At 52.6% G+C, this 14381-nt stretch overlaps 1 protein-coding gene across 1 annotated transcript; it reads right to left on the minus strand.

The window, feature by feature from the left end:
• Window positions 1-5736: 5736 nt before the first annotated feature.
• On the minus strand, window positions 5737-9365 carry IRX3 (iroquois homeobox 3). The gene is made up of 4 exons (XM_059481447.1): window positions 8867-9365; window positions 7306-8407; window positions 6725-6791; window positions 5737-6001 (listed from the first exon to the last, which is right to left on the minus strand). The coding sequence occupies exons 1-4, from the start codon at window positions 9086-9088 to the stop codon at window positions 5947-5949; spliced, it is 1446 nt and encodes a 481-aa protein (XP_059337430.1). The 5' UTR covers window positions 9089-9365; the 3' UTR covers window positions 5737-5946.
• Window positions 9366-14381: the final 5016 nt, after the last annotated feature.

A 14381-nucleotide genomic window follows, 5' to 3' on the forward strand; every position in this document is an offset into this window, starting at 1 on the left:
GTAAAGAAAATATTATCTGCATGGTGCTGCTCTTAAAGGAACACTGCCACCTTTAACACCATATTTGAGACCTCTGTTTAAGAAGCCTTTCCTAAGGTACTGCTCCTGCCTGTGGGTCTTGGAAGCAATATTTTTCTTTCAGTTTACCAGTTCCCTGCATTTAAGTTTGGTTGCTTGGGTTTTTGCATAACAAAACCAGGCTGGACTCCTGTTTAGCTGGTTTCTCATTCCATTTCTTGTACCCAAGCCCAAGGTCTTGGAGTGGTTCAAAGTACCAGTATGAAAGTTTAAAAACAGAGGATTTAACCCTGGTCATTTAGTCAATTCAGGTGATCTCAGCAACGACACCAGGTGCAGGGGGCAGGAATGAGCACTGAAATTTTCCTTTCTGCACATTTTTCCCTCTGTAACTACACAAAAACATTTCTGTTAGTATCAGGCTATGATTTAGCACACCAGAGGGAATCTGTCTATCAAGCAAGCATTTCTGGCATTGTCTTCTGTAGGAATCACTTGCAAAAGTCTCCATCTGAGACGACCTGCACTGGTGCTGCTGTTCAATAGCCATCTCAAGTGTCCTTTTTCATTAAATTATTTTGGAATGGGGCTGGTCTAATCTTCTAGTGAAGCTTTATCTTTCTTGGAAGCAAGTTAGACTGTAACAGAGAAAATCAATGTTTTACTCCTTGTATCTAATTTCACATTACATCTATGTTTTTAGGCACTTAAATTTTACTGCTAAGGTATCTTGAGTATTGCAAAGTCCAGTGTGAATTATACTAATGATACCTGAGAAATCCAATAGAGTGAGTCATATATTTGAGAGAGTTATTTTCTTTTCACTGTTTTGCTTGAAAATAAGTATAATACTTATGTATTAAAATCTCAGGTTTATGCATACCCAGTAAGTAATTTTATTCTAGCCTGGCTAGCTGGCCTACTGACATGCATTTTCACCACTGCTAAAAATAATGAGGAATCCGAGTGACACACATTTATGACTGGGAGTGCCATCAGATCCCTTGACCTAATTGAGCATGCCTACACACCTTAGAGTGTTTTGCATAACCAACTTAGACAGCAGGAACATTTCCAACCAGATTGATTGACATATTTTATTTCTAACTTAAGCTTAATCAGGACCAAGAATGATTCATTTATACCTTTCAAACTTTAGGAATTGACATGGGAGACAACCAAGCTGCAGATTCCAGTGTAAGCAATCATGCAAAGGAAAAAAATATAGATTAATATATTTTATTAGTCTACTTAGCTGCTGCCATTTGATTTAATAAAATTAATAAGCTGGTAGAGGAGTTACTTTATTTTATAAAATAAATGTCAAACTAGATTTTTTGCAGGAAAGGTTCTGTCCCAAATCCCTCCTCCACAAAGGATTTACCTGAAGTAATGTACCAAATGTAGAGCTATCGTGAGGTGCAGTCTGATTTTTTTGAGAAAGCAGCTGGACAAGAGCTCATCTCCCAGCAACAACCACATTGACTCTCAAATGGAAAGAGTTTCCGGCTTTTAAGGAGTAAAGCACCTTCAAATAAATATCAGCAGTTTCCACGTGCCATGCCTTAAACAGGAACAAAGCCTATTAGAATAGATTGTAATAAAAGTGCCATTTCCAGCATGTGTGCATGTGGCTGCTCCACGCTGCAAATGTCCTTTAGCACTTTTTAACCATATTCTCTAGTGTGTCAGCAAAGAGACTCCATCAGAGTATTTAACATTGCTGGGAGCAAAGGAATAAAGTGGAGTCACTGTTGATTATTACTCATTAGCCACAAGGACATCCACTTAACATGTGAATAAATGAATGACACCATGTCCTAATGGAAATGGCCTCAGTGTACCTTTAAGCAAAATGTTGTTTAATATCTTCCATTTGCTGAATAGTAAAGAGGCCTGTTGGACATGCACAGCTAGCAAGCGGCCATTGTTGCTTTGTTCCAATTTCAGCATTTAATAAAAAATATGTTGTCTTGACTGCAGCAAAGCTGGGCCTCAAAACCCTGGGTGGCAGCAAAGGCTTGTTCTCACTCTGCAAATTCAGGATTTCACTGGCATCCTAAAGGGTTAATGCCCATAAAGCAAATGAAGCCTTAGAAGGTACATGTTCTTCATTATTCTGCTTTACATTCAAACATATAAAACAAAGAGCATCTGATATCTTTATTGGTTTTCTTAGATAAAACACAAGCAAGCTATAAGCCCTAATTTTCTTATTACCATTTGTTAACAAGGAAGATAACACTCTCAAAAGTACTTGATTAGGGCTCCCTTTGATTTGTATCTTGTTATGATTACCAGGGCATATATTTTTGCATTATTACTTTAGTACACTGATAGTTTGGATCAAAATGATAAAAGAGGTATTTTAAAAGTGTAAATATTAACCATACAGGTAAACCACATAATCTGAACAGCATCTTGAACACTGACATACTGAAGTATACACACTGGAAAAGCAGTCACAGCTGAGATACACATTCCTGTCTGGAAAGCTGGTAGTCTGAGCTGGAGGAGCCCTTTTGCTCCCAAACCCTTTCAACAGCAACTTACATACTTGACAAATTTGTTTTTTTAATACAGTACAACTGCTGAGGATATAGGAGTGAAGATATTTGCTGTATCACATATCTAAAACGTTTGTGATCAGAATCCACACCATATATATCTGTTCCTACAGAATAAACCAATTTTAAGTATCCAAGGGTAACAACAGCACATGCGTTAGCTAACGTGAAAGATTTGGGAGGGTATTTTAATGCACGGTCTGATGCTAGATTGTTAAAATGGTGCTGGATCTTTTCCATACTCCTGTGATTTAGGCTGCATAGCAGCTCAGCGCTGTTTCCCAGCTCCCAGGGCTCTCCCCTGCCCCATCCCGGGCCGTGATGGGCACTTTGGCCGCCCTCAATGGCGAGCCTGACACGGCCCGCTACGCCCGGCCGGCCGCTCCCACCACCGCGGGCTCTGACAAGTTGGAAGTCTCTTTCTCCTGCCTCCTCCTCCTCCTCCTCCTCGCCGCTGCTTCCTCCGGCCGGCCCCGCGCAGACAGGGAGCGAGAGGGAGATGATTACATCAATCAGTGTCAGGTCTGGGAGCTGTGATTTATGAATATGCATAATGAGCTCTCACCTTTGAGAAGGACTAGCTAGGGAGATAATTGATTGGACAGGAAAAGAGCAGCCAACAGAGAGGGAGAAGGGAGAGGGAGGCCTCTCTGTGCTGTCTCAGGCAGGCCTGGCTGGGGCTCCAGCGAGGCTGTCAAACTGAGAGAGGGATTTCTGAAAAAAAAAAAGAAAAAAAAAAATACGCGTAGGATTTTTAATGTTTTGTTGAAACATGCATAACAAAATGTTTCCTTACGAAATTAATGGGAATTTTCTCCACATTAGGGAGGCCAGGCAGGCACAAAGGCTGCTTTCCCCCTGCAGGGAAACCAAGTTCTCACTTCCAGAAGCCAAAGGAGCAGCTTTCCCATGGCTTCCACGCCGCTGCCGCAGGAGCATCCCCATGGCCAGAGTGAAGGGAGAGGGCTCTGTGGGGACAGGGAGCTGAGGGCCTCAGTGCAAAGGCAAAGGAGCCTTTAATGGAGGTAGAAAGCTGGGGAAGCAATTGTTTTCCCATCATGGTTGCATTATTTTCTTCCATCCCCTTTAAGCATCTGTCTGGCCGCTGCGTGAAAGTTTCTATGGAAAACCCACCAGGATGCCCAGAGGAAGGGGATGTGGAAATTTGCCTCTAGGTTTCTCTCCCCCCACCCCTCCCATTTTAGATGCCATTAATCTTTTTTTTTTTTTTTTTTCCCTCGGCTAGAATTGGCTAAGGAAAAGAAGGGATACAAAGTGCAGAGAGACTGGATAAAATTTACATGAGAAACGATCTGTTTTCTTACCCCCACCCACAGAGATTCCCCCATTTCAGGAGCCTGTTGGAGCGAAAGAGTGGGAACAGTTCCTGGCAGAAAGACAGAGAGCTGCATGGGGCTGCAAAGAGGCAAATGCTGTTTCTAGGGTGAGCTGTGGCCAGAAAGGACATATGGGGAAAGGAAGAGGACGCAGCGGGGAAAAAGCAGAGATCACAACAGTGCTGCAAACTCTGTGAGTCCCTTCCCTGGCCTCCTTTGCTCCCAGCCATTGCTAACAGCAGCCAGGGAAGCTGCAGAGCACACCAGGAGAGGGGTGTCCCCATCCTAATGCTGGTCAGGGGCAATCTTAATTGTGAAACATTAAAACACTATAGAAAACGTGTGTGTATACACACACACATACATATAGTGTAAACACATATATAAATCTTATCACTTACAGATGCCTAGGATTTAAAATGTAGTTTATCGGCCTAGTGCAACCCAATCCTATAAATAATACATTCCTATCACTATGACCTCAAAATGTCAATACCGCACAGCCCTGTGCATTTGCATATCTTGTACTGTCTAAACTTGAAGCATGTCAGCTATGTGCTTCTGTTTGTACTTTAACTTCATTTTAACTCTTGCTTCCTAGCTCTGAGTACCCTCCCCCTCTGCGGGGTCTGTCACCAAAACGAGAAAAGCACCAGCCATTTAATCACCACCGCTGTAATTATGCCGTTTCCATGACTGTAAGGAGAGGACAGGTAGGGGACACATCTCCCCGGTAGAGAGGAAAGCTTGGAAACAAAAGCAGGAGGGGGCGGCCCACAAGCTCTACCTGCCCCATCAGCCGGGGGGACGAGCACGGCCTTCCGCGGGCACGGGGTGCAGAGAAGGGGAGGCAGGAGGGAGCAGCCCTCGCCCTCCTACCACACTCCCCTTGGGATGGTTTCGGAGCGCAAATGGACCTTTCCCGGACTGGGCCGACTTCCAGCACCTTGCGGGGGAAGCGAAGCTACAAGTTCTGGAGGCGGCGGCTCCCGGGGCGAGGCGTGCAGAGGCGCGACCGGCACGTCCCGGAGCCGGAGGAGGCGGCCCGGCCCGGGGGCGGCGGGAGCGCATCCCACGCGTCCGGAGCGGAGCGGGGCTCCCCGCCGGGGCTCTGCGCAGCGCCTCGGTGCCCCCGTTGCGGTCGCTGCCTCCCGCCCGAATGCCAAGCCCCGGGAGCGGCAGGATGCCTCAGCTTTGGGCAGCTCGCAGACAAATTGTGGCGAGCACCCCGAAACTGACCCCGAGGATGCACGACAGCAGGAGGGGAGGGGGCGGCAGAACTAACGCAGCTGAGTTGCCGACCCGCGGCTGCACCACCGATCCCGAAGGTTCCTTTCAATTAACCAGCCCCCGGCTCCGCGCTGCCCTGCGCTCCGCGGGGGCGGGCGGGGAGGGGGCTAGCAGCGGCACCCGGTAATTCGGTCCGCGGGCGCGATGCATCATCCGCCGGCCGCGATCGGGCCGCCCGGAGCCGCGCTCGGACCGCGCAGCCCCCGCCACCGGCCGCGCCTGCAGGGGGCGCTGCGGCTCCAGCGATGGCGCCGCCGCCGCCGCGGGAAGCGCGGCCCGGCACGGCACGGCTCAGCCCGGCACGGCTCGGCACCGCCGCCCGCGCTCCGCCCGACCCGGAGCCGCGCAAAACCAGTAACCGACCGGGAGAGAGGGAGCGGGACTGCAGGAGGAAAACAACTCCAGAAGGGGGGAAACGAGAGTGTAGTCAAAGTGGCAACAGTTTATTTATTAGCCAAAAATATATACTTTCTTGTACAATTTGGTTCACACATATGTACATTTTTTACGGTATGTACAAAAACAAACAACAACAACCAAAAAAAAAAAAAAAAAGGGACATCTAATTCTCACTGGACTTTCAAAAAAAATCTCACAGCTCAGCTAACCCAGGTGATAGGACAGAAGCGGGTATTTTTTTTCCTTTTGAGTTTGAATATACGGACATGCTTACAAGTTGTAACTATACAGAGATTTTTTTTTTTACAATCATTACAACAACAATAAAAAATTAACTATGATGATGAGAGCGCCGATAGAACCATAGCGGCGTCAAGTTGGTTCTGGGGCCTGGAAAAAAATGACACAGAAAAAAAAATTTAATAGGATTTCTAGTGAGCTTGGGCTGACACAATATTTTTAACTGCAGGTAGCTCTGGTTTTGTTGTTGTTGTTAATATTTTAATAGATTTATAAATATAAAAAGCTTTCAGAATGACTTATAGTAAATGTATTTAGCTACGAAAACACCGCGGGCCCGATCCCCGTGGTTTCAATCAATCAAAAGGGTAATTGGTTTCTCATTGAAATTGAGTGACTGCTACGCCAAATTTGGGGCGGCAAAGCTCAGCCTCTTCAGCTTTCATATTTTGGGCGGGTTTTTTTGTTTCGCTTTCAATATCATTGTTATTATTATTATTATTATTATTATTAAATTTTAATTTATATTTTATTTTACTATTTTCTGCCGTCTCGGTGCCTCTCCCCCCGGCACAGCGACAGCTCTGCGGGGGGCTCAGGGATGTGCTCCCGGGCCAGGGGCGACCCGCGCCCGGGCTCCGCGGCCGCGCAGCCCCAATGCCCCGAGCGCAGATCGGCCTGCCCAGGGAAACGCTCCCGGGGGCCACAACGGAGAACAGCAAAGAAAATATATAAACAGAATAACCCACCACGCGCGCAGAGGAAGAACAAGAAACCGCCCTGGAAAGGGAACCTAAAGAAGCGGAGAAAATAAGCTAACCATTTACAACTGCCTCCATACATCCCGGGGAGACGGAGGGAGCCATCTCTTACCGCCTCTGCACTGGCTGGAAAGCTGTCTTTAGTAACTTTTTCTCTACTTCCAAGGCACTAGATCGATCTAAAAGAGAAGGGAAGGGGGGAAAAAAGCGTTCCTTTATAGCCCCTGTTTTATTCCTCCCATCCCTGAATTAAGCCTCGAGATTTAAGAATGCTCTTTTCTCAGCGAGCTGCAAGTACGACACAACGACTGCTCTGCTTGCAGAGGTGACCGTCAGAGAAAAACACACTGACCCCGAGCGAGCCTGACCTGGCGGCCGGGTCCTTCCCGCAAAAGCGACAACAACAGCAACAAAAATTATCTCCGCTGGAGGAAGGTAATTCTCGGAGATCGAGACTACCCCGGCCAAGAGACCTCCGCCACCGCCCCCGGGGCCCCCGCCCGCCGCCACCTGCGCCCCGACGGCTGCTCCGCGCCGGGCCGGACCGCGCCGGGCCGAGGGCACCGTCAGAACCGCCGGGGCCGGCCGCACGCACACGGCCCCGGGGCCTCCCGCGCCGCTCCGCTCCGCACCGCCGAGCCCCCCGGGCGGCTGCCGGCCCGGCCCGTCCCCGGCGCGTCCCTCAGCGGTCACCTGCTCCGACGGGCTCCGCGCTCTGCGCCTGGTCCGCGGGCCGCGGGAAGGCGGCGGCGGGGGGGGCGGCGGAGGCGGCCCCCAGCCCCAGCAGGTGGGGAGTGTTCAGTAAGGCCAGCGGGTGCGGGGGGTGGTGGTGGTGGGCCGGGAATGCGCGGTTGGTCCAGTTGGGGAACTTGCCCAGGGGGCAGGAGGAGACGAGTCTGTGGGGCGGCGGGGTGGGCAGCGGCAGCGGCTGGGGGGCGGCCGCCGGCGGAGAGCCGCCTCCGGGAGACTTGCGGGGGTTGTCCGGGCTGGTGGCGGTCTCGGCCAGCGACCAGATCTTGGGTTTCGGCAAGGAGCCGGCCAAAGCGCCGTCCGTCGGGGAGGAGGCGGCGGAGGAAGAGGCAGACGAGGGGGGCGAGAGGTGGGGCGGCGGCGGCGGGAGCGGCGGCTTGAGGGGCTCCGGGCCCACGGGCGCGGCCGTGGCCGGCAGCTCGCACTTGTGGTGGTGGTGGTGATGGTGGTGGTGGTGCAGGTGGTGGCGGAGGTGGTGCGGCTCCCCCTCGGAGGCCTTGTCGTAGCGCTCCTCGGAGCCGGGCAGGTCCTCAAAGCCTTCGGATCCCTCCGAGTCCGTTTTGGAGTCAGAGTGCAGGAGGTCGGCATCCTGTAGATCGTCCTCGAGCTCGTCCTTGTTGCTTTCGATATTCTCTGTGTCGATGTTCTCGAGGTCGATCTCCTCCTCGTCCTCCCTCTTGTCCTCTTCCCCCTCGTGGTCGCTCCCGTAGGAGTTGCCCTCCTCGTCCGTCCTGCTGCGGGGGGCCCAGGTCATTTTGTTCTCCTTCTTGAGCCGCCGCCGCGCGTTGGCGAACCAGGTGGAGACCTGGGTGAGGGTCATTTTGGTGATGATGGCCAGCATGATCTTCTCGCCCTTGGTGGGGTAGGGATTTTTCCGGTGCTCGTTGAGCCAGGCCTTGAGGGTGCTGGTGCTTTCCCGAGTGGCGTTCTTGGGCCGCGACGGGTCCCCGAACTGGTACTGCCCGTAGGGATAGAAGGCAGGGTGGTGGGGGGGGAAGGCGGCGTGCTGTACCCCCGGGCTCTCCTTCAGCTCGTACTGGGCGCCCTGCAGCGAGAGGGAAGGGGCGGCCCGGCTGAGATGGCGCGCCGGGCCCGGGTCCGCTCCGTCCCGCTGCCCTTACCGGGAACGGAGCCCGTCGGCACCGGCGGAGCGGCCGGGCCGCGCTGGCTCCCCCACCGCGGAGCGCCCCGGTCCCGGCAGCCCGGTGCCCGCGGGCGCCTCAGGGGCAGCACCGGCTCCCCACTCGCGTGTGCCCGGCTGGGCCGGCGGCCGCTGCTGGGGCCGGTCCCCGCCACCGTCAAACGCCGGGCGGAGCGGGGGGACGCCGCGGGGCCGCCGCTCCAGCCCTGCTCCTCTCCGGCAGCTCTCCCGGCCAGGGCGGCGGTAGCGCCCGTGTCTCCCCTGACAGCCCTCCCGGCGTCTCCCCCGGCTCCCCCCCGGGCCGATCCCCAGCGCGAACCGAGCGCCCCGGGGAGCGAGCGGCGAACCCCGGGGGCCTCTTACCAGCTGGGGGAAGATGGGCAGCTCTGCGGCGTAGGGCAGGAAGGCTCCGTAGCCCTGGGCGGCGGCGGCGGCGGCGTAGGGCGCGCCGTACATGGAGGAGAGCACGTTGGAGAGGGTCCCGGACGGGGCCAGCTCGGCGCCGCCGCGGGAGCCGCCGCTCCCCGGGCGCTCCGCCGGGTACAGCGGCCTGATGTACTGGTAGCCCAGCTGGGGGAAAGACATGGTGGGGGAGCGGGGCAGGGGAGGGGGGAGGAGGAAGAGGAGGGGGGGGAGACGAGAGGAAGAAGGGAGAGAAAGGGGAGAAAGTAGCAGGGCCGGGAGCGGAGGAGGGAGCCGGGTCGCTCGCCCTCGCCGGCCGGCCGCACTTTCAGCGCCTCCCGCAAACTCCGGCAGACATGGGGGGGAGCCGGGGGTGCGCGGAGGCCGCGGGCTCCCTCCTTTCCTCGGCCGCCGCGGTAAACGATCCGATCGCTTCTTTCTTCTCTCACTTTTGCTATTGATCTGAGTGGACCCAGGTCAGGTCCTAACAGATTGCCTGAGATTATTGGGACTCTGGGCTCTGATTGACATTTCTAGTCTCTCACAAGCCCCTCCTATTTCTTTTAAGTCTCTCTCTCCCTCTGCCTCCCTCTCTCTCTCATGCCCAGAGCTCGCTTTCGCCGGGTTTGTCACTAGCTGCTTTTCTTCCCCCCCCCCCTTTTTTTTTTTTCTAAATCTGTTTACTGACGTCGCGATCTTTTATTTGAGTTGCTTTCAAATCTCGTTTTAGCGATCGCCAATCAGTTGTGTGTTTTACAAAGGTTTAACCCTGCCTCGTGGTATTCTAATTATATGGAGGTAGATTTAGATATAATTTCTTTCGTAGCCACCCCCCCCCCCCCCCCCCAGCGCGTAGGAAGCCGGGGTGTCATTTGTGAGCAGTACACGAGAGGGACAGGGAAAAGTTGGGACATTTAAAAATAAAGGCTCACACCAACACCATCCCTCAGTTCCCCTTTTCAGGTTTTTAGATTTACAACCTTTCCTTGCCCAGATTAATTTTGGTTTTTTATTAAGATATTACTTTCTTCCCTTCTCCCGCTCTGGCCCTTGCGAGAGTTACCTCTTCTAATTCAGTTTTAAAAGTCTATTGCATTTTTTAAAATTTGCGTTTTCAGAACTACCTTGAAATTTTTCCTAACGTGCTGGATCTTTAAGGAGTTCTCTACATTTTGCCTGGACTAACAGTGCGCAGATACAGTGGAAAAGCTAAGTTAATTTTCCTCCTAATAAGGGACTTCAAAGAGTTGTAGGTCACAATTTTACATCAAAGGCAGAAAAGAAGGCAAATTAAAATCTTAACAAAGGAGAGACGGGAGCAGCCCTCTGGGCCATTAGTAAATAAGTGGTGTGAAAAAAGGGACAATGACAGGCACTGGAATTAAACTCATTAACACCTTTTTGTCTTGGTGCGAAATCTCTAATTAGGAAATTTATGATCATTTTGCTTATTCCCTCTGTTCTGAATCACTACAAGGCTAAGAAGGAAGTACCTGGTACGTGCAACATTTGCAAAGGGAGCAGTGGCACGGGTTTGTAAGGTGCTGTTGGGAAGGAGTCAAGATACGGTTTAATTACAGAATAGGCTTTGGGGTTTTTTATGATCCACACATTTTAAATTACGGTTTGTATTTTGTTATTGATGTTGTTGTTGCTGTGCCCCCCCCTTCCTTCTCTGAAAGCAGCGTGAGTTGCAATTTAGCCTTTTAAGAGTAGTTAAAATACAGTTCAATCACGGCGCGTCTTTGGCAAGCGCCGGTGTGCCCTGCTCCGCTGCTGCGGGCAGAGGAAGAGCTTGGGCTGGAACCTAAAAAGTTCACACAGCCTGTGGGGACAGGAGACCTGAACCTGCCAGCGCTATCTGCTTTTTAAAATACTCGGTCTTTAAATAAAACAGAAAGTTTGGAAGATCTTTTGAGGACTTGTGCCTGAATGCGAGCCGTTTAACCGTATTCCCCTCTCTTCCTAAATACTCTCTGGATTTATTGCCTTTAAAATATGATTTAGGTACAATATAACCACTGTGCCCACAGTATGGATTTTTATAACTACATTTCTTTAAAAATGAAATTCATGTCAGATTATGCAGTTAAAGGAATCGACCTTGATAGCTTGCTATAATAAAACTGTATCAGCTTGTAATAAATGCGGATTATAGCAAAGCAAGCTCCAGAATTAAAATTCCCTGAATCAATATATGAAAATCTGTAGGAAACATCTCTAATCGTATTAAGTTCATCTTTATAGCATTTCCTATCTGCTAATCTAGTGCAAAAACAACTCTGGGTTGGAGGAATTTATTTTCTTCTATTCAACATTGGTGCTTTTGATAGTACAAAGCAAGGGAGATAAAAATATGAAAATCAGTTACAGGTTTATTTCTTTTTTACTCAAAAGGAAAACAGGCAGCGAACACCACGTCCTGATGTGCTTTAAACTTTTCTGTAGAGGCAGCGCCTGCTGGGGCGACGTGACACCGAGGGGATCGGGGGAGAGTTTGGGTGCAGACCACAACTTTTAAAAATATCTGCTTCGGGGAGAAAAGGGGCGGATATGACCCTCGGGATAAATCCGTAGCCGTTTGAGGCTGTCGTGCTCGCCACCCTGGTGTCACAGTCGGGCTGTGCCCCCCACGCGCGGGTGCGGGGGTACACGCGTGTCCGACAAAACTGGACCCGTCTTTTTGTGGCTGCGCGTCTGGCGTGGAGTATCAAAGCTGGCGGGATTGTTTTCTGATTTTTAATCAACAGCACAATCAATATGAGTTGTTCCCCGTGGGAGCCGCCGGCAGCGGCGGGCGGTGCTGGTGTGGGGACGGCCGGGGGTGTCCCCGGAGCCGGGAGGGGCTGCCGCGGGTAAGTGGCGGTGGGCAGCCGAGAGGGAGACACCGGAGGAGAGAAATTTATGGGTGAAATGGACCCGGGTCAGGGTGAGGGTGAGGGATGGTTTATTAATGAGAAAGAAACTGAGAGGGAGCATAGCTGTACCGAGTGGACAGGAGGAGAAATCTGTGGGGATGCCGTTCGGCTGAGAGGGAGGGAAAAGAAAGCGGAGAAGACAGCAAACGGTGGGGAAGAGCAAGAGGAAAGGAGGCGTCTTCCCGAGCTGCGGGAGAGATGCCCACGGCTCCGGCACCGGGAGGGCCGGTGCGGGACGGGACGAGCGCGGCACCGGAGGCGGCTGGAGCCGGGCGCGGAGCGGAGCGCGGCACGGCACGGCGGGCGGGAGGCGGCGACGGGAGCCGAGCGGGGAACGGAGAGAAGCGCCTTCCCCACGGACGAGGAGGGGAAGGGCGAAGCCGAGTGGGAGTCGCTTTGCCTGGCTGGAGCCGAAGGGAGATGAGAAGCAGCGGCTGGAGCCGGCCCGTCCTGCCGGGCGGCGAGGGGAGCGGCGGCGCGGGGCCCGACGGCCGCCGCCCCCGGGGAGCCGTGGCGGCGGAGCGCTCCTCGGCCGGCCAGACACGTGTCTCCTGGCCAGGACCTGTCAGAGCAGGGAGAGCGGGTCCTGATTTATCACCCGAAACACACACACACACACACACACACACACACACCCACCCACACCCGCCCGCCCTCCCCCCGGCCTCGCCTCCCGCCTCTCCCGGCGGCTCGCAGCACCGCCGAGCTACAACCAAACCTCCCTCCGGCGGCCGCGGGGTGTCCGCGATCCCGCAGCCGGCTCTGGGGCTGCGGGAGCGGGCACCCTCCGTGGGCAGCATCGCACCCGCACCGAAGCCCCCGGGACCCCTCTCGGTTCTGGTCGCTCACGCCGCTCCCTTCTCGGCCGGGGACCGGGGGACCGGGGGGACGGAGACGGCCCTGGCCCCGCGGTGTCACTGCCGCAGTGCCCGTCCGAGGAGCCGAAGGCTGCTTGAGGAAGTTGCGGGGGAGCTGTAGGGAGGGCTGAGGGCTCAGGCTGACTCTCGCGGGGTGCGGGCAGGCTGGGAGCTGCCACAACACACGAGGGACGGGGCGCAGCCAGCGGAGAAAGGGGGGTAAACAAACAAGTGGGATTAGGAGAAGGACCGCAGTAAAACAAGAGTTAAAAAATAGAGGGAAAGATCAAAGCGCTGGGTAAAAGACTCTTCAAATTACACGTTTGAAGCTTTTCCATAATTCCAAGGCGACAGATAGATAACAAGCTGCACATTCCTTATCACATATGGAATCAATCTGAAAGGAGTCTCTTGATCAGAATCTGTTAATTGCAGTGACATATGATTTGGAAAGAAAACACAATTAATGACCCTTCATGTTAAGACTATGGGACGGGGCCACTGACAATTCGCACTCTGCAGCCAACGTCAACTCAACTGTTATTGGTAGTAGTAGTACTAGTAGTAGTAAACTATTAAAGGGAGACATTCTCCGAGCCTCGGCGACTGTTTTGTCTCTGTTCTCGTTGCATGTTTCTTCAGAAGGGGGAGGAGAAGAGAAAGGGACACGAGTGTGTGCGTGCCTTTCCTTCAAGGTTTGGGGAGCTAAAATGATTTAGTACCTTGTCTGTAAATCTAATGACCTAAGGTGAGAAAAAATACTTCATCTTTTATTATTACCACTTGTGGTGAGCGTTACCAGGAAACAGCAGAACCCTTTTGAAATGGTAAATATATGTATCCATTTAAAACCCATTATTGCTGAGATTTTCCCAAAGAGAAATAAGGCAAATCTGCCCAATCTCATTTTCTAGCGCCCTCTGTCCACAGCTCCCCTTGGCTCGGCCGCCCCTTCCCGGGCTCTGGGACCGTCGAGCCTCGGCGGAGCTTTCCTGGGTGCTCTGGGTGCTGTGGGTGCGGGCAGGGCCCGCAGCAAGAGTGGGTGCTCCGCGGCTGCTAATGGGCCACGCGTTCTGTAATGTTAGGAGAGGAGGTAGGAACATTTTCAAAAGCTTTACTCTGTCATTAAAAGGTATTGGCTTTGTTTTAGAAGGGGGAGGGAGAGGTTCATTTGAAGGTTAGAAAGCATACACTTTAATAGGATCGAAGTGAAATTAGTTAATAAGAAAATGCTGGCCAGAAGCTCTCCGGGCTTTTAAGTGCTCTCCAGGCCATTTAGGGAAATTGAATAAGAACAGACTCCGTTACCTGCAGCCCCAACTATTATCTCCTGTTCTATACAGAGGCGAGAAGGGAAAAATAGTGCCTGAGAGACCTGAGGTCCCATACACCTCCTGCCAACCTATTTCCTCGAGAAATAATGCCCCCTTTCTGCTCGCAGGCGTGTTCTCCTCCTGCCTCTTCCGCTTTTTAGCAGCTCAGGCTTCAGTGTGTACCACAAGGGGGTAAGCAAAGGTAAGGGGCTATCAGCAGATGCCGAGGGCTGCTGGGGCAGCTGTGAGCACAGCCTGGTCACCGCCGGGGCAAGGCTGGCCTCTTGGTGGCTTTTCTACCCTTTCCATTTCTTTGACTCCCCCCCCACCCTTGCCGTGCTTTGTTGGTTCGCGTTCGGACCGTTGCCAGTAGGTCAGTATATTGTGT

Source organism: Ammospiza nelsoni, chromosome 13 (genome assembly GCF_027579445.1).
Source record: "Ammospiza nelsoni isolate bAmmNel1 chromosome 13, bAmmNel1.pri, whole genome shotgun sequence".
Taxonomy (NCBI): Eukaryota; Metazoa; Chordata; class Aves; order Passeriformes; family Passerellidae; genus Ammospiza; species Ammospiza nelsoni.

What these genes read in the sequence shown, in the direction of transcription:
- IRX3 (XM_059481447.1), bottom strand. Translation starts at nt 9,088, where the DNA reads ATGTCTTTCCCCCAGCTGGGCTACCAGTACATCAGGCCGCTGTACCCG. An exon ending in CGCGGAGCCCGTCGGAGCAG is followed by an intron (nt 6,792 to 7,305) that starts GTGACCGCTGAG and finishes CTTCTCTTTTAG; the next exon opens with ATCGATCTAGTGCCTTGGAA. An exon ending in TTCCAGCCAGTGCAGAGGCG is followed by an intron (nt 6,002 to 6,724) that starts GTAAGAGATGGC and finishes ATTTTTTTCCAG; the next exon opens with GCCCCAGAACCAACTTGACG.